The sequence below is a fragment of the Ranitomeya imitator genome, chromosome 6 (assembly GCF_032444005.1).
Source record: "Ranitomeya imitator isolate aRanImi1 chromosome 6, aRanImi1.pri, whole genome shotgun sequence".
Classification (NCBI taxonomy): Eukaryota; Metazoa; Chordata; class Amphibia; order Anura; family Dendrobatidae; genus Ranitomeya; species Ranitomeya imitator.
In genome coordinates, this window is record NC_091287.1 from 397,781,221 (window position 1) to 397,801,841 (window position 20,621).

General features: G+C 42.3%; 1 protein-coding gene across 2 annotated transcripts in view; it reads left to right on the forward strand.

The window, feature by feature from the left end:
* Window positions 1–20,621, forward strand: part of MIB1 (MIB E3 ubiquitin protein ligase 1) — a 183,087-nt gene that overhangs the window by 43,081 nt on the left and 119,385 nt on the right. For both annotated transcript variants that reach the window (XM_069731178.1, XM_069731179.1), the window contains exons 5-7: window positions 12,293–12,359; window positions 12,842–13,046; window positions 15,597–15,780. In XM_069731178.1, the coding sequence (XP_069587279.1) occupies window positions 12,293–12,359; window positions 12,842–13,046; window positions 15,597–15,780 (456 nt within the window). The remainder of the gene's footprint in view (window positions 1–12,292; window positions 12,360–12,841; window positions 13,047–15,596; window positions 15,781–20,621) is intronic.

Below are 20,621 nucleotides of genomic sequence, written 5' to 3' on the forward strand. Positions count from 1 at the left end.
GTGTTTCACTACAGTTTGTAACGCAGAGCCGTGAAAATAAAAAATCTTTTTTTCCCCCACGAAAATTATTTTTTAGCCCCCAGTTTTGTATTTTCCCAAAGGTAACAGGAGAAATTGGACCCCAAAAGTTGTTGTCCTATTTGTCCTGAGTACGCTGATACCCCATATGTTGGGGTAAACCCCTGTTTGGGCACACGGGAGAGCTCAGAAGGGAAGGAGCACTGTTTTACTTTTTCAATACAGAATTGGCTGGAATTGAGATCGGACGCCATGTCGTGTTTGGAGAGCCCCTGATGTGCCTAAACAGTGGAAACCCCCCAATTATAACTGAAACCCTAATCCAAACACACCCCTAACCCTAATTCCAACAGTAACCCTAACCACACCTCTAACCCTGACACACCCCTAACCCTAATCCCAACCCTATTCCCAGCTGTAAATGTAATCTAAACCCTAACCCTAACTTTAGCCCCAACCCTAACTGTAGCCCCAACCCTAGCCCCAACCCTAGCCCTAACCCTAGCCCCAACCCTAGCCCTAACCCTAGCCCCAACCCTAGCCCTAACCCTAACCCTAGCCCTAGCCCTAGCCCTAGCCCTAACCCTAGCCCTAACCCTAGCCCTAACCCTAGCCCTAACCCTAGCCCTAACCCTAGCCCTAACCCTAGCCCTAACCCTAGCCCTAACCCTAGCCCTAACCCTAGCCCTAACCCTAACCCTAGCCCTAACCCTAACCCTAGCCCTAATGGGAAAATGGAAATAAATACATTTTTTTAATTTTTCCCTAACTAAGGGGGTGATGAAGGGTGGTTTGATTTACTTTTATAGCGAGTTTTTTAGCGGATTTTTATGATTGGCAGCCGTCACACACTGAAAGACGCTTTTTAGTGCAAAAAATATTTTTTGCATTACCACATTTTGAGAGCTATAATTTTTCCATATTTTGGTCCACAGAGTCATGTGAGGTCTTGTTTTTTGCGAGACGAGTTGACGTTTTTATTGGTAACATTTTCGGGCACGTGACATTTTTTGATCGCTTTTTATTCTTTTGGGGGAGGCGTTTATACCGTTCCCCGTTTGGTAAAATTGATAAAGCAGTTTTATTCGTCGGGTCAGTACGATTACAGCGTCACCTCATTTATATCATTTTTTTATGTTTTGGCGCTTTTATACAATAAAAACTATTTTACAGAAAAAATAATTATTTTTGCATCGTTTTATTCTCAGGACTATAACTTTTTTATTTTTTTGCTGATGATGCTGTATGGCGGCGGCTCGTTTTTTGCGGGACAAGATGACGTTTTCAGCGGTACCATGGTTATTTATATCTGTCTTTTTGATCGCGTGTTATGCCACTTTTTGTTCGGCGGTATGATAATAAAGCGTTGTTTTTTGCCTCTTTTTTTTTTTTTTTTCTTACGGTGTTTACTGAAGGGGTTAACTAGTGGGCCAGTTTTATGGGTTGGGTCATTACGGACGCGGCAATACTAAATATGTGTACCTTTATTGTTTTGTTTTTTTTATTTAGATGAAGAAATGTATTTATGGGAATAATATTTTTTTTTTCATTATTTAGGAATAATTTTTTTTATTTTTTTTTACACATTTGGAAATTTTTTTTTTTAACTTTTTTATTTTGTCCCAGGGGGGGACATCACAGATCAATGATAAGACAGTTTGCACAGCACTCTGTCAGATCACTGATCTGACTTACAGTGCTGCAGGCTTCACAGTGCCTGCTCTGAGCAGGCTCTGTGAAGCCACCTCCCTCCCTGCAGGACCCGGATCCGCGGCCATCTTGGATCCGGGGCTGGAGCAGGCAGGGAGGGAGGTAAGACCTCATCGCGTTGCTGCGGGGGGCTCAGGGAAGCCCGCAGGTGTGCTAGGGGTTAATGTGCCGGGGGCGGTCCGTGACCGCTCCTGGCACATAGTGCCGGATGTCAGCTGCGATAAACAGCTGACACCCGGCCGCGATCGGCGGCGCTCCCCCCGTGAGCGCTGCCGATCGCATATGACGTACTATCCCGTCGGTGGTCATAGGGCCCCACCCCACCTCGACGGGATAGTATGTCTAATGTCAGAAAGGGGTTAAGAGGCTCATCTGTCCTCCACTCATTACCTGTAGTAATGGTACCTGTTTGAACTTATCAGTATAAAAGACACATGTCCACAACCACAAACAGTCACACTTCAAGCTCCACTATGGTGAAGACCAAAAGCTGCCGAAGGGCACCACAAATAAGTGTAGCCTTGCACCAGGCTCGAAAGACTGAATCTGCAATAAGCAAGCAGCTTGGTGTGAAGAAGTCAACTATGGTAGCAATGATATGAAAATGGAAGACATACAAGAATGTGCTGATAATCTCCCTCGATCTGGGGCTCCACGCAAGATCTCAACCCGTGGAGTCAAAATGATCACAAGAAAGGTGAGCAAAAATCCCAGAACCACAAGGGGGATTGTAGTGAATTACAAACATAGAGCTGGGACGACCGTAACAAAGGCTACCATCAGTAACACACTACACCACCTGGGACTCAGATCCTGCAGTACCAGACTTGTCCCCCTGCTCAAGCCAGTACATGTCTGAAGTTTGCTAGAGAGCATTTGGATTATCCAGAAGAGTATTGGGAGAATGTCATATGGTCTGATGAAACCAAAGTAGAACTGTTGGTAGAAACAAAACTCGTTGTGTTTGGAGGAGACAGAATGCGGAGTTGCATCCAAAGAACGCTAAACCTACTGTGAAGCATGGGGGTGGCAACATCATGCTTTGGGGCTGTTTATCTGCAAAGGGACCGGGACGACTGATCTGTGTACATGAAAGAATAAATGGGGCCATGTATTGTGAGATTTTGAGTGCAAACCTCCTTCCATCATCAAGGGTATTGAAAATGAAGCATGGATGGGTTTTTCAGCATGATAATGATCCCAAGCACACCAACAGGGCAACGAAGGAGTGGCTTCATAAGAAGCATATGAAGGTCCTGGAGTGGCCTAGCCAGTCTCCAGATCTCAACCCCATAGAAACCCTTTGGAGGGAGTTAAGTCAGTGTTGCCCAGTGACAGGCCCAAAACATCACTGCTCTAGAGGAGATCTGCATGGAGGAATGGGCCAACTTACCACCAACAGTGTGTGCCGACCTTGTGAAGACTTACAGAAAACGTTTGACCTCTGTCATCCCAAAAAAGGACATATAACAAAATATTGAGATGAACTTTTGTTAATGACCAAATAGTTATTTTCCACCATAATTTTGAAAATAAATCTTGCCAAATCATACAAGGTGATTTTCTTGATTTTTCTCATTTTGACTCTCATAGTTGTGGTCTACCTATGATGTCAATTACAGGCCTCTCTCATCTTTTTAAGAGGGAGAACTTGCACAATTGGTGGTTGACTAAATACGGTACTTTTTTCCCCACTGTTTTTTTTTTTCTTTTTTCCTAGTTTGGCTTATTTCAGAATCTAGTTTTTTTTGCATCTCCGTATTTTGAGAGATATAATTTTTCAACATTTTGTCCCACAGAGTCATGTTATGGCTTGTTTTTTGGGAACGAGCTGACGTTTTCATTGGTACCATTTTCGGTCACGTGACCTTTTTTGATCACTATTTCTGATATTTGGGTGGCAGAATGAACAGAAACCAGCAAGTCAGGCATTGTTTTTTTTCTTTCAATGCCGTTCCGCTCGTGGTAAAATTGATAAGGCAGCTTTATTCTTCAGGTCAGTACGATTACAGCGCTACACATTTATATAATTTTTTATGTTTTGGCGCTTTTACACAATAAAAACTATTTTATAGAAAAAAGATTATTTTTTCATAATATTATTCTGAGAGCTATAACTTTATTTTTCCTCTGACTGAGCTGTTTTTTTTTTGTAAGACAAGATGACGTTTTCAGTGATACCATTTCTATTTCCATTCGTCGTTTTGATCGCGTTTAATTCTACTTTTTGTTCAACAGTATAATGATAAAGAATCTTTTTTTTTTTTTTGCACTGTGTTCGCAGAATGGGTTAAGTAGTGGGGCAGTTTTATATGTTGAGTCGATACCAAATATGTGTACTTTTTGTTTGGTTGTTTTTTTTTTCTTTATAAAAGTATTTATTGGTACAACATATTTGTATTTTTTTTTATTTTGACTTTTTTTTTTTTTTTAAAGATTTTGTCAATTTTTTTTATTCACTTTGTCCCTCTATGGGACTTTCACTTTGACAGGTCTAATCGCTTATACAGTATAGCAGTGCAGGCCTTATTGCTGAGCTGAGGTGGAGAATGATTGGCAAGCACAGGGGCTGCTAGTATTTGTAGGCATCAGCATGCTTCTTGTCTGTCATCTGAGGACAGATTAGTCAATGTCAAGGACCCTATTATCACTGGTGGACGTCACAATAAGGTCGTAAATGCAACAGGATAATATTAACCTGCAAGTCTATATCCAAAAATCGGTACTCAAAATATCTGTTTACCTATGTCATCAGAATTAAAATTCATTTAAAATATAGAACAGGAAGCCATATGCCATAAAATAGTGACAATTTTATTAGTACAATATTATAACATTTTTAAAGGGAATAATAAAAAAAAATGATTGACAAGGGGACAACAATATACAAATAACAACCAAAAAATGATACAGAACAGTGAGGGCAAATACCCATCTATAAGGATAGAGCTACTATCAAATAAAAGGTAGAAAGCACATGTTCAAAAAACCTAAGTCGTGGGGTAAATACCTCCAATAAAGGTGTACCATATGTAGTATAGTAGTCAACATGATAGGCTCATCAGCAACACTGTTATATATATCCTATCATCAAACAACATAATAATAATCACCTATGTGTAATTAAAGTGCTAGTGCTATGAAAAAAGTCCTCAACTGAAGCCTATTAACAACATGTGCTGCTTGCATTATGTCAAAAGTTGGACATGAAAAAGAATATGGGATTCTATAAATGCAGGAATCAGTGAAGCTGAAAGAAAAAAGTGAGTACTGTACCTTTTAAGTGGCTGTGACACCAAACATGTCTAGGTTATTTTGTATCTTGTGGTACAAAAAAATTAAAATTTTTTCTAAAATTTTAAAAAAATTGTGCACTTTTCAGATACCCGTAGCTTCTCCATTTTTAGTGTTCTCGGGTTGGGTGAGGGCTTATTTTTTGCGCACTGAGCTGTCTTTTTTTATTTTTTTAATGATACCATTTCGGTGCAGATACGATCTTTTGATTGCCTGTTATTGCATTTTAATGCAATGTTGCGGCGACCAAAAAAATGTAATTTTGGAGTTATGACTTTTTTTTTTCCTCGCAACGCCGTTTAGTGATCAGGTTAATGCTTTTTTTTTAAATTGATCTGGCGATTCTGAATGTGACAATATTTTTATATTTTTAAACACATTTTTTTTTTCTTCTGCCATGCTTCAATGGCATGTTTACTTTTTGCCATGCTTCAATAGTCTCCATAGGAGACTAGAAGCTGGCACAACTCAATTGGCTCTGTTACATAGAGGCGATGGTCAGATGGTCATGCTCTATGTAGGAGAATTCCTGACTTGCTATGAGCGCCGACCACTGGGTGGCGCTCACAGCAGTCCGGCACTGACAACCATAGAGGTCTCGAGTAGACCTCTGGTTGTCATGCCGACTAACCTATGACCCCTGATCACTTGACGGGGGTCAGCGGTGCACGTATTTCCTGCCCGATGGCCGGAAGCGCAATTTAAATGCCACTGTCAAAGTTTGACAGCAGCATTTAGCTAGTTAATAGGCGCGTGTGGATCGCGATTCCACCAGCGCCTATTGAGGGCACATGTCAGCTGTTCAAAGCCCACATCAAAGCTGGGGATACTGACATCGGCGTATTAGTACGTCCGATGTCAGTAAGGGGTTAATATGGGCATACAGGTTATAGACTTCTTAGGAGAGTGATGCCTGTATGCCTCATATCAGATGCCTTGTTGAAGATAAATCATCTTATCACTTTATATAAATGAACTCTTCCAGTCTCTGGCGAGGATGTTGCCTGGAAGACATCGCTGCCTCCCGATCTCACTGCAGAGCTGTGTGTGATTATACCGGACACCTCTGCAGGTTCCTCTCGGCTTCCATCTTACAGGCAGACAGGTGTAATATTGTTACAATGCAGCAGAGCTTGAAGAGCTGCAAAAAATGTGTTTGTAAGGAGACAAAGTTCACTTCTCCTGTTCAGTGTTAGTTACTTGTCTCACACTGGTAAGTCCCCCTTCATGTAAAATAATCTCTGGAGGCAGAGCTATCTTTCGGGAAGGAAGAGGTTATTCACATAAAAGAAAAACATTGATTTCTCTGGAATAAGATATCGGATCACAGATGTCACAGGGATGTTTTATTCAGCTTCCTATGACCTACATGTCCATACAGACAGTTTAGGAGGGTTGATCCTACTGACAGATTCCATTTAAATTACTTTGTGTGTTAGATATTCTTTTTTGCATAGCGATGCTGGCATTCACTGTTATTGCGCATATTTCTGATGCAAAGACCGCAAATAATAGTTGATGTGAAGTTTACTAGACAACTTGAAGGTGCATCACATTTATTAAACAGCATTAGCCACTGTGATAAATTTGGTGCATTTTAAGACCATCTATTCTAAGCTTATACTGTCTAAAAATGTAGTAATTTCAAAAAATTTGCCCCAGTTTGTACATTTAACCCCTTAGTGACGGAGCCAAATTTTTGAAATCTGACCAGTGTCACTTTATGTGGTAATAACTCTACAACGCTTCAACAAATACCAGTGATTTTGAGATTGTTTTTTCATGACACATTATACTTTATGATAATGGTAAATTTAGGTCAATATGTTTTGTGTTTATTTATAAAAAAAATCACAAATTTGAGAAAAATGTTAAAAATTAGCAATTTTCAAACTTTGAATAATTATCCCTTTAATCCAGATGGTCATACCACAGCAAACCATTAAGAAATAACATTTCCCACATGTCTGCTTTACATCAGCATCATTTATAAAATGTTATTTTATTTTGTTAGTATTTTAGGAGGTTTAAAATTGTAGCAGCAATTTTTCATTTTTTCAAGAAAATTTACAAAATTTATTTTTTTAGGGGACTATCCAGGTTTGAAGTGACTTTAGGGGTCTCACATATTGGGAAACCCCCAAACGTGATACCATTTTAAAAACAGCACCCCCAGACATATCAAAAACTGCAGTCAGGTAGTTTATTAACCCTTCAGGTGCTTTACAGGAATTAATGCAATGTGGTATGACAGAAATGAAAAATTGTATTTTTACCACCTAAATGCCTCTAACTTCTGAACAGATTACAACAGCCGACAGACTCTAAGGCCGCTATTTGGTCATGAATTGCCATGGCAAACATCAGGACCACAAAATCATGATCTGAGGGCACCAATTGGGATAAAGAAGAAGCCCCCACATTCTGTTAACCATATATAATGATGTAGTCACAATTTACAGCAGCATCTAAGGGGTTAAACAGATTTGGACGGTGCAAACACTGATTGTGGCTGATGCAGCAAGTTGTCAGCTATAGTGTACAGCCGACAGATGCTGGATTGTCACCTGTATGGGGAGGCTATTCTCTTATATCTCAGGTCAGTTAAAAGGCGTATTGGCGGTCATTAAGGGGTTAAGAAATCTTCCTTCAACGTTTTGCAGACCTAGAACACCCAGATTTTGTTTTCTGCAAGGCAGCATGGGTTCACTGTTAGACAATGGGCAAATTTGCAAGGAGATGAGAGATTTCCCCACTTTTAATATCTAGCACTTATTTGCTGTATAGGAAATAATGTTAGCTCAGTGATCGCTGGGATCTCCAATAATGTCTGGGACGGAAAAATCTGATCACTCTGCAGTGTGGTGTGGTGTCACCTACTGGGAAGGTTTCAGTTGTGACTGTAGGGGTACCGTCACACAGTGGCACTTTGGTCGCTACGACGGCACGATCCGTGACGCTCCAGCATCGCTCCATTATCGCTCCAGCGTCGTAGACTGCGGTCACACTTCACAATGCACGACGCTGGAGCGATACTTTCATGACGTATGTGCGATGTAGAAGCCGTTGGTTACTATGCGCACATCGTATACAATATCGTGCACACCTTTGTTACACCATGCGATCATGCCGCCACAGCGGGACACTAGACGACGAAAGAAAGTTTCAAACGATCTGCTACGACGTACGATTCTCAGCGGGGTCCCTGATCGCAGGAGCGTGTCAGACACAGCGAGATCGCTGGAACGTCACGGATATATCGCTGGAACGTCGCAAATCGTGCCGTCGTAGCGATCAAAATGCCACTGTGTGACGGTACCCTAACAGGTTGAGCTATCCTGTGACTATTAGCCCCCACTAGGCCTTAGAGGCCTAGAGGAGATGAGCCATTCACTGGATAAGATAAAAAAAGATTAATCTAATCCCAGCTCTGCCATAGCGGATAGAAGCCGCCTACCTCACATCTCAAGACGGTGCAAACAAAAGTGATCACGATCTGTGGGGAACAGCTGAAAACGGCAAAATACAAATGGTGATATCCAACAGCATGTGAAAAAGGAAAACAATTAGAAAATATTTCTTCTTATGAGTAAGAACTTTGTTCAAAACTCATTGGTGAGATTTTAGTCTAATTTGTAATATGTTTTTAGCCATGTGAAATAAAGAAGAAATATTTTCTAATCCGTTTCCTTTTTGATGTGTTGTTGGATATCACCATTAGGTCTTTGGATTGCACAAATGTCTACTCTCTATGGTGACCCACCCAAAAACTGGGATATCAAGACATGAAATATGAACTTTTTTAAATTTCAGAATTGACCAATCAGGTTTATTGTGGATCCTTCATGTGAACTTTTTTTGATTGCCAATATTTGTGATTATGGCTGATTGATTCCAGTAGTGCCTGATCAGCAGTGTTGCATTATAATATTGGTTTTGCCACTCATGGGTTTGCCTTGAGAGAAAGGAAAGGCATGGACTTTACAGGCATTGTGTGTGTTTCAAAGATCTGAGTTAGGGTAAGTTCACACTGGGCATTTTTGCTTTTTTTTTCTGCAGCAAAACTTGATTTCTTGGCAGGAAAGAAGCTGCTGCAAAAGCGAAGGTTTAGGTGTGTTTTTGGTGCATTTTTTGGGCTAACTTGTGTCCTTTGTCCATGCTAATGTCCATGACTTTTCTGCAGCAAAAACGCTGCAAATAATATCTGCTTTTTTGCTGCCTTTTTGTAGTGTGTTTTCAACACCCATTGGGTGAAAAACGCTGCAAAAACACTGAAAGTGACATGCCCTACGTCCAAAAAAAGCAGCAAAGCACAAAATCCTGATGACAAAAAAACCAATGTGTGTGCATGAGATTTCTGAAATCTCATAGGCTTAGCATAGAACAACACAGCCAGAAAAAGCAGCAAAAACGCCCAGAGTAAACATACCCTAAAGCTTACATTTTATTCTGTCTAGCCTCACTCTGATTTCTGTGAATAGCCTGGCTGGAAAAAATATCCATTAGTATATTTCTTGATGTTTTGTCTCCTGGTAGCATTAGGGACCTGACAGAATCACTTGAAAGGTGAAATTTACTACTTCAAACAGGACACGTGTAGTCTGGTTTTACTATATATAAATATGGCGTTATTCCTCTTAATATGATCTTTGGATTAATTGAAAAGTGTGTATGCAGTAACAGGACGATTTGTTGTAAATGACGGATGGGAAGACGGGCGCCACAGACTGACAGACCAGTGTCCTGCTTAGCTAGATTCCACATGCAGATTATCACCAGCGCCTCGCATGCAGCGTTCACACAGAACTCTTCAGACAGGACTCTGCCTCGCATGCAGCGTTCACACAGAACTCTTCAGACAGGACTCTGCTTCGCATGCAGCGTTCACACAGAACTCTTCAGACAGGACTCTGCCTCGCATGCAGCGTTCACACAGAACTCTTCAGACAGGACTCTGCCTCGCATGCAGCGTTCACACAGAACTCTTCAGACAGGACTCTGCTTCGCATGCAGCGTTCACACAGAACTCTTCAGACAGGACTCTGCCTCGCATGCAGCGTTCACACAGAACTCTTCAGACAGGACTCTGCCTCGCATGCAGTGTTCACACAGAACTCTTCAGACAGGACTCTGCCTCGCATGCAGCGTTCACACAGAACTCTTCAGACAGGATTCTGCCTCCCATGTAGCGTTCACACAGAACTCTTCAGACAGGACTCTGCCTCGCATGCAGCGTTCACACAGAACTCTTCAGACAGGACTCTGCCTCGCATGCAGCGTTCAAACAGAACTCTTCAGACAGGACTCTGCCTCGCATGCAGCGTTCACACAGAACTCTTCAGACAGGACTCTGCCGTCATCCACATGCTGTGTGGATTGTCTTACTGTGGTTACTGTTCAGCCACAATACAGCCTTGTTCTGTGGAGAAGACCGAATCAATCTTTTGTTAGCGGAACTGAAGATTGCTCTAGTTGAGTTATTGAGGTCAGTCGCAGATAGGTTGTGTTCACACCACTTTTTTTTTTTATACTGTTGATTTATGTCTTCCTTCTCCCTGTCAGACATATGGGCTCTGTGCTGCTAACAAATATCCATCAGATGCCACACTTACTATATCTTCATTCTGGTTTTCAGTGTAAATAGATGCATACTAAAGTCAGGGTAACAGCTTTTGTACTAAATAACATACACACTTAAATGTTTCAGTACAGCAAAAAAAAAAAAAAGGAAAAACATCTGTGAAATTAAAGGGGCTGTCTCTTACTTGAACCACTACTACTTTAGAGGGGTTAATCACTACTTTACAAGTTTCTTACATGTGAATTAACTGGCATAGATAAGCGCTTCTCTAAATACCTTGCTTGTAACCTGAGCTGCTCCCTTGGTCAGCATGATCTCTGGATGATAATCCCCTGTCTCCCTGTGATGTCACAGTCCTGGCTCTGGAGACTGATGGGTTGGCATAGCTTGGTGTATGTGTGGGAGTGGGCTCACACTGCTCCTGTGCATGCTGCTGCAGACACAGCTCTCCCCTGTATGAGCACAAGGAGTGATGGGAAATGTAGTAAGAATGAGCAGAGGATTCCAAGAAGGAAGTGAACCCCGTGACCTCAGAACTGATGCCAGGGAGCAGGAAGTGAAGCAAAAAGGTGTAAAGTAACATGAAGCTGGCAGAAAAGGAATATGGGGATATTTAGGGGCATTATCGTTAAGCATTTGTCACAAATACAGTAACTGAGGTAGGGTTGTGGACAATCTCTTGAAATCCTTTGTTTCTCGTTTGTTAGTGCTAGTTTTGCCGTCATTCACATAACCTTGTTATGCCAAGCGAACACTGACTGGCCAAGTGCCGACATTGCTAGAGAGCGGCTTCTCAGAGTAATGGACAACCCATTTACTGCAGGACTGATTTGGCATGCTTTTGGACTATGGTAGCCTATGGGTGTGTCACAGTCTGAGGCAGTTGCCTCAAACCTTTCTTACCTTGATGGCCACATTCAGCTTTGTTAGATGGTCGCTGGCCACTTGACGAGTCCCCTGAGTAGTGACATCCAGCTCTTGCTTCTCCATGTCCTTCACAGTAGTGACACCCAGAGCCTCCATTACCGGTATAATGACAGCCGAAGCGTTCGCACAGAAATCACACGGAGGTCATATACTTACACCCAGGGGTCTCCATCTTACTCCCATTCGCTATTCTTGTATCAAACACACTATTGCACCCAGCGTCAGCCACCCCGTGACTGACCATATCATCCTATCTCCAATTCTTTCTGCACCCCTGAGGCCACTATAGGCTCATCCATATGTTTTTCTGTGCGGGGGGCCACGCAAAGTCACCATATGGAGATCTGCCTTTCTGAACTGTTTGCTAGGCCTGGTCCTAATGCACCGAGCTGGCAGATAGCCAAGAAGTACACATCAAGGGCCTGTGAGCCACATGGCTCCCAAGACAAACAGGCTGGGGCCCCCTGACCTAAGGCTTCATTCACACAGCAGTATTTGGTTAGTATTTTACATCAATATTTGTAAGCCAAAACCACAGGAGTAGAACTGACAAGGTGCAGAATACTGACTAGAATACTGCTGTGTGAATTAGTTGTAAGTCTGCTTGGGCTTAATTAGTATTTTTATGTGTGTTGTGTATTTTGAACATTGCTTGTATGAATTGCATTCTAGAAGTTTCCAGCAGAGCATCTGTTTTCCATTATATATTAGTGTTTTCGATGTGTTTATGTATTTACTTACTGGATGAAATATTTATTTCAGTCTGACCTGAAATGTGTGCAAGATGCCAAAGGAGGTTCGTTTTACAGAGACCATTGTCCTGTCCTGGGTAAGTTTTGTGGTCATTTGCTGTCATGTCCGTTCTGCTGAAATGTTATTGTTAGGGAAATATTAATAAGCGTGCTGTCCTCCCCCCGGCGTTATGTGCTAGCCTGCAGAGCCGGCTGTCCCCACCACCTCCTTCTCCTGGTCTGTGGACCTCCACATGTAGTTGCAGGCTCCATTACAGACTGTTGCTATAGTTAGAAGCTGTTCACATGCAGAGCCCAATAAGGATCGCCAGTGATTTACTTCTGACCTTACAATTCAATATGATATAATAATCTTTGCCATTTTGGAAGGATTATCGGCAAACACTTTGGGTTTTCATGCTACACTTGGCCAATTTACACTTCATTTCCATTCAATAACCGCACTTGTATCAACAGCTTTAATTTCAGATTTCATCACTGAATTATTAATACTTTTTGCCCTTGAGGAAATAAATCCTGTCCTCCTAAGGATTGTGTAATTATTTTTTGTGATGTTTAGGTGAGCAAAACGGTAATCGTAACCCTGGAGGCCTGCTTATTGGAGACCTTGTAAATATTGATTTGGAGTTGGAAATCGTCCAGTCGTTGCAGCATGGCCACGGTGGATGGACTGATGGCATGTTTGAAACATTAACTACCACGGGCACTGTCTGCGGCATTGATGAAGATCATGATATTGTGGTGCAGTATCCAAGTGGGAACAGGTCAGTAAATAGAAAAGCTTCCTTACTTTAATTGTAACGGCCATCTGAGATTGTAATGCAAAGCTGCTGCTTTAAGGTATTTATGTTGAATACTCACAGCAGATATTTCTGCAGCAAAAAACAGTGTGTTGGCAGGAAAAACGCTGCACCATTTCATGGCAAGAGCAGCCATGGAGGATTGTTGTATCCCGCTCTGCATGCTTGGATGCCACAACCCTGAAGTTCAGGCCTGGCTTTCACAAGTCGGTCCCTTTCGGGGAACATTAGAAATCCTTCTGAGGGGTTTTGTTATACTTGATATTTAGAAAAATCACCAATGTGGGGCTGCCTACTCAAATGAAAAAGGCAGCCTCAGATTGGTGATGTGTACTCATCCATATGAAGATGAAAGGATACAAGGTTTCCTTGTTGAACATTGCCGGCAGTATTACACTGCCTATGCCAGATGGCCATCTTCCTGTAGTGCATCCTGGTGCTATCTCCGTCCCACACATGATGTATAACACTATGAATAAGACCAAGCCACGGTGCCCCGCTGCTCTTTGGTCCAGTTCTGATGCTCACAAGCCCACTGTGAGTCCTTTCTGTGATAGAAAGGGTCAGTAAAGCATTCTGACCCACCTGCGGCTTTGCTGCCCCATTCCCAGAACACAGAATGCACAGGCATATCATTAACACAAAACTGAAAATAAAGATTGAGAAACAGGCACAAGGCAGATTTCATCAACCAAGGTAACATTTTATTCAGTATAAGGGTATGTGCACACGTTGCAGATTTCCTGCGGATCCGCGTTTTTTTTCCACGCAGAAACGCTGCAGATCCGCAAGTGATTTACAGTACTATGTAAATCAATGGAAAAAAAAATGCTGTGCTAATGGTGCGGAAAATTCCGCACAGAAAAGGCAGCGGATTAAAAGAAGGAGCATTTCAATTCTTTGTGCGGATCTGCAGCGTTTCTGCACCCATTCCATAATAGAAATCCGCAGGGGTAAAAACGCATGAAATTAGCACAAAATCCGCGTAAAAAAAGTGCAGATTTTGACCTGCGCTTTCTGCCAAGAGATGCAGAATCCGCACAGAAAATTCCACAGGCAAATCCACAACGTGTGCACGTACCCTAACGGCGCCAACCTGACACTGAAGGTTACTATGCACAACCCTGCTAACAGGTTCCCTTTGAATTTCCTATAGGATTCAGGTCAGGTGATTGGCTGGGCCATTTTTGTTTTCTTTGTTTGTGTTTTTGAGATCATTGTCTTGCTGAAATGTCCAACCACATTTCATCTTCATCATCCTGGTAGATGCTAGCAAGATTTTTTTTAATATCAAGAATGTCTCTGTACATTTGTCCATTCATCCTTCCTTCAGTCACATGAAGTGCTGTCTGTTGGAAAACTGCCCCTCACCATGATGTGCCCACCTCCAAGCTTCATTGTCGGTATGGTGTTTTTGGGGTGATATGCAGTGCCTTTTGGCCTCCAAACATGTAATGTGCATTATGGCATCCAAAGAGTTCACTGTTGATCTCATCTGACCAGACTATATTCTCCCAGTATTTCACCGGCTTATCTAGATGTTGTTGAGCAAACTTTAAACTCGCTTGACCGTACTTTTTGCTCCGCATTGAAGTCTCACGTGGTGAGCGTGCATACAGGCCATGGAGGTTGAGTGCATTACTTATAGTTTTATTTGAAACAAATGTACCTGCTGGTTCCAGGTCTTTCTGTAGCTCTCCGCAGGTGGTCCTTGGCTCTTGGACCACTCTTCTGATAATTCTTTTCAGTCCTCTGTCTCCTCATACTGGCATGCCTGACCTGGCTTGTCACTCTCCAAAAGGAGAAACCTTACCCCTTAGATCCCACTCTTCTGTCTGAAATCTTGCAGGGAGCACGTGTCATGGATGGTTTATGGTGAAATGATATTCTTTCCACTTCCGGATTATTGCCCCAAAAATGCTCATGGGAACCTTCAGTTAAGAAATTCTTCTGTAATTAATGCCATCAAGGTTGCGATGCTTTTGAGAGACTGGTCACTGGTTTTACCCATCTTGAGCTGTTTCTTGGGTGGCACCTTGGTAATGAGACACCTTTTTGTAGGACATCAGTTGAACCAGCTGATATTATTTTTGACTAAGTGGCAAGATTGCTTTCTATTTACTGAAAGCTGGTGTTATGACTTTCCATGGCTTTTTGCACACCTCTCTCCATGTGTTCAATACTTTTTCCCGATGTCATTTCTCATTATTACACACAAATTAATTTCTGATCATCTATGGTTTGATTTCTTTGCCTGTGTGGATTGGATGAGTTGTTACCGACTTCTGCTGAGAATTTCATGTCAGTAGCACCTTTAGAAATATATTTACTTAGAAAATTGGTTCCGTGTTCAATACTTATTTCACCCGCTGTAGATTTTATAAATGCAAGACAAGCCAATGTACTGTCTGCAAAAATGCTCTTCTGATAATGATTGTATATTGTAAGGTTCCTGATGTAATAGAGAGCAGTATGTTACAAAATTGTAATGTACAATTTCTAATTCATTCCTAGATGGACCTTTAATCCCGCTGTTCTGACCAAAGCCAATGTCGTCCGAAGTGGAGATGCTGCACAAGGGGCTGAAGGAGGAACATCGCAATTCCAAGTGGGCGATCTTGTACAGATATGTTATGATCTAGAGAGAATAAAACTACTACAAAGAGGGCATGGAGAATGGGCGGAGGCCATGCTTCCAGTAAGTTGGCTTATTTAACTGTTTTATTGCACTTTTCTCAATAATATTTTTAAATGTCTACTAAACCATTAGTTTTTTTTTTTTTTGCTGAGAATCAAATGGACAGTGACATCTCTCCAAGGTGTTTTCTTATTTTTAAGCTTGACACCTGATAGGGACATCCTCCAAAAGTTACAGATAGAGTTCAAGTCATATTTTTTTCTGTTATCAGAAATGAGAAAAAAAATAAATATACTGAGAGATTCCGTTTGCCAGGTATGGATCAGTATATCCTTTTATACACAGTGGTTGCTTTTATTTACGTGTCACCGTTTGCATGCCTTATTGTTTAAGGGCATATGACTGGAGATTTCCTTGGCATATATGCTCAATATTAAAGGGAACCTGTCACCCCGTTTTTTCAGATTGAGATAAAAATACTGTTAACCCCTTTCTGACATCGGACGTACTATCCCGTCCATGTGGGGTGGGCCCCTATGACCATGGACGGGATAGTACGTCCAGCGCGATCGGCGGCGCTCACGGGGGGAGCACCGCCGATCGCGGCCGGGTGTCAGCTGCCTATCGCAGCTGACAGCCGACACTATGTGCCAGGAGCGGTCACGGACCGCCCCCGGCACGTTAACCCCTGGCACACCGCGATCAAAGATGATCGCGATGTGCCGGCGGTGCAGGGAAGCACCGCGCAGGGAGGGGGCTCCCTGCGGGCTTCCCTGAGCCCCCCGCAGCAACGCGATGTGATCGCGTTGCTGCGAGGGTCTTACCTCCTTTCTCCCTGCTCGAGCCCCGGATCCAAGATGGCCGCGGATCCGGGTCCTGCAGGGAGGGAGGTGGCTTCACAGAGCCTGCTCAGAGCAGGCACTGTGAAGCAGCCTGCACTGCTCTCAGATCGGTGATCTGACAGAGTGCTGTGCACACTGTCAGATCACTGATCTGTGATGTCCCCCCCGGGACAAAGTAAAAAAGTAAAAAAAATTTTTCAAATGTGTAAAAAAAAATAAAAAAAAATATTCCAAAATAATGAAAAAAAAAAAAATATTATTCCCATAAATACATTTCTTTATCTAAATAAAAAAAAAAAACAATAAAAGTACACATATTTAGTATCGCCGCGTCCGTAACGACCCGACCTATAAAACTGGCCCACTAGTTAACCCCTTCAGTAAACACCGTAAGAAAAAAAAAAAAAAAAAACGAGGCAAAAAACAACGCTTTATTATCATACCGCCGAACAAAAAGTGGAATAACACGCGATCAAAAAGACAGATATAAATAACCATGGTACAGCTGAAAACGTCATCTTGTCCTGCAAAAAACGAGCCGCCATACAGCATCCTCAGCAAAAAAATAAAAAAGTTATAGTCCTGAGAATAAAGCGATGCCAAAATAATTATTTTTTCTATAAAATAGTTTTTATCGTATAAAAGCGCCAAAACATAAAAAAATGATATAAATGAGGTGTCGCTGTAATCGTACTGACCCGAAGAATAAAACTGCTTTATCAATTTTATCTGCTACAGATGGATCTGGATAAGTTGGAAACTTGGGCTGAAAGGTGGCAGATGAGGTTTAACAATGATAAATGTAAGGTTATACACATGGGAAGAGGGAATCAATATCACCATTACACACTGAACGGGAAACCACTGGGTAAATCTGACAGGGAGAAGGACTTGGGGATCCTAGTTAATGATAAACTTACCTGGAGCAGCCAGTGCCAGGCAGCAGCTGCCAAGGCAAACAGGATCATGGGGTGCATTAAAAGAGGTCTGGATACACATGATGAGAGCATTATACTGCCTCTGTACAAATCCCTAGTTAGACCGCACATGGAGTACTGTGTCCAGTTTTGGGCACCGGTGCTCAGGAAGGATATAATGGAACTAGAGAGAGTACAAAGGAGGGCAACAAAATTAATAAAGGGGATGGGAGAACTACAATACCCAGATAGATTAGCGAAATTAGGATTATTTAGTCTAGAAAAAAGACGACTGAGGGGCGATCTAATAACCATGTATAAGTATATAAGGGGACAATACAAATATCTCGCTGAGGATCTGTTTATACCAAGGAAGGTGACGGGCACAAGGGGGCATTCTTTGCGTCTGGAGGAGAGAAGGTTTTTCCACCAACATAGAAGAGGATTCTTTACTGTTAGGGCAGTGAGAATCTGGAATTGCTTGCCTGAGGAGGTGGTGATGGCGAACTCAGTCGAGGGGTTCAAGAGAGGCATGGATGTCTTCCTGGAGCAGAACAATATTGTATCATACAATTATTAGGTTCTGTAGAAGGACGTAGATCTGGGTATTTATTATGATGGAATATAGGCTGAACTGGATGGACAAATGTCTTTTTTCGGCCTTACTAACTATGTTACTATGTTACTATGTTACTATGTAAACGCGGAACGGTATAAACGCCTCCCCCAAAAGAAATTCATGAATAGCTGGTTTTTGGTCATTCTGCCTCACAAAAATCGGAATAAAAAGCGATCAAAAAATGTCACGTGCCCGAAAATGTTACCAATAAAAACGTCAACTCGTCCCGCAAAAAACAAGACCTCACATGACTCTGTGGACTCTGTGGACCAAAATATGGAAAAATTATAGCTCTCAAAATGTGGTAACGCAAAAAATATTTTTTGCAATAAAAAGCGTCTTTCAGTGTGTGACGGCTGCCAATCATAAAAATCCGCTAAAAAACCCGCTATAAAAGTAAATCAAACCCCCCTTCATCACCCCCTTAGTTAGGGAAAAATTAAAAAAATGTATTTATTTCCATTTTCCCATTAGGGCTAGGGTTAGAGTTAGGGCTAGGGTTAGGGCTAGGGTTAGGGTTAGGGCTAGGGTTAGGGCTAGGGCTAGGGTTAGGGCTAAGGTTAGGGTTAGGGTTAGGGTTAGGGCTAGGGTTAGGGCTAGGGTTAGGGCTAGGGTTAGGGTTAGGGCTAGGGTTAGGGTTAGGGCTAGGGTTAGGATTAGGGTTAGGGCTAGGGCTACAGTTTGGGTTGGGGCTAAAGTTACAGTTAGGGTTTAGATTACATTTACAGTTGGGAATGGGGTTGGGATTAGGGTTAGGGGTGTGTCTGGGTTAGAGGTGTGGTTAGGGTTACTGTTGGGATTAGGGTTAGGGGTGTGTTTGGATTAGGGTTTCAATTATAATTGTGGGGTTTCCACTGTTTAGGCACATCAGGGGCTCTCCAAACGCGACATGGCGTCCGATCTCAATTCCAGCCAATTCTGCGTTAAAAAGTAAAACAGTGCTTCTTCCCTTCCGAGCTCTCCCGTGTGCCCAAACAGGGGGTTACCCCAACATATGGGGTATCAGCGTACTCAGGACAAATAGGACAACAATTTTTGGGGTCCAATTTCTCCTGTTACCCTTGGGAAAATACAAAACTCGGGGCTAAAACATATTTTTTGTGGGAAAAAAAAAGATTTTTTATTTTCACGGCTCTGCGTTATAAACTGTAGTGAAACACTTGGGGGTTCAAAGTTCTCACAACACATCTAGATTAGTTCCCTGGGGGGTCTAGTTTCCAATATGCGGTCACTTGTGGGGGGTTTCTACTGTTTAGGTACATTAGGGGTTCTGCAAACGCAATGTGACGTCTGCAGACCATTCCATCTAAGTCTGCATTCCAAATGGAGCTCCTTCCCTTCTGAGCCCTCCCATGCGCCCAAACAGTGGTTCCCCCCCACATATGGGGTATCAGCACACTCAGGACAAATTGGACAACAAATTTTGGGGTCCAATTTCTCCTGTTACCCTCAGGAAAATACAAAACTGGGGGCTAAAAAATAATTTTTGTGGGAAAAAATTTTTGTTTTATTTTTACGGCTCTCCATTATAAACTTCTGTGAAGCCCTTGGTGGGTCAAAGTGCTCAGCACACATCTAGATAAGTTCCTAAGGGGGTCTACTTTCCAAAATGGTGTCACTTGTGGGGGGTTTCTACTGTTTAGGTACATTAGGGGCTCTGCAAACGCAATGTGACACCTGCAGACCATTCCATCTAAGTCTGCATTCAAATGGCACTCCTTCCCTTCTGAGCCCTCCCATGTGCCCAAACAGTGGTTCCCCCCACATATGGTGTATCATCGCACTCAGGACAAATTGGGCAACAAATTTTGGGGTCCAATTTCTCCTGTTACCCTCAGGAAAATACAAAACTGGGGGCTAAAAAAATAATTTTTGTGGGAAAAAAATTTGTTTTATTTTTACGGCTCTGCATTATAAACTTCTGTGAAGCACTTGGTGAGTCAAAGTGCTCACCACACCTCTAGATAAGTTCCTTAGGGGGTCTACTTTCCAAAATGGTGTCATTTGTGGGGGGTTTCAATGTTTAGGCACATCAGTGGCTCTTCAAAAGCAACATGGCGTTCTATCTCAATTCCTGTCAATTTTGCATTGAAAAGTCAAACAGCGCTCCTTCCCTTCCGAGCTCTCCCATCCGCCCAAACAGTGGTTTACCCCCACATATGGGGTATCAGCGTACTCAGGACAATTTGTACAACAACTTTTGGGGTCCAATTTCTTCTCTTATCCGTGGGAAAATAAAAAATTGGGGGCGAAAAGATAATTTTTTGTGAAAAAATATGATTTTTTATTTTTACGGTTCTACATTATAAACTTCTGTGAAGCACTTGGTGGGTCAAAGTGCTCACCACACCTCTAGATAAGTTCCTTAGGGGGTCTACTTTCCAAAATGGTGTCACTTGTGGGGGTTTCCACTGTTTAGGCACATCAGGGGCTCTCCAAACGAAACATGGCGTCCCATCTCAATTCCAGTCAATTTTGCATTGAAAAGTCAAATGGCACTCCTTCGCTTCCGAGCTCTGTCAT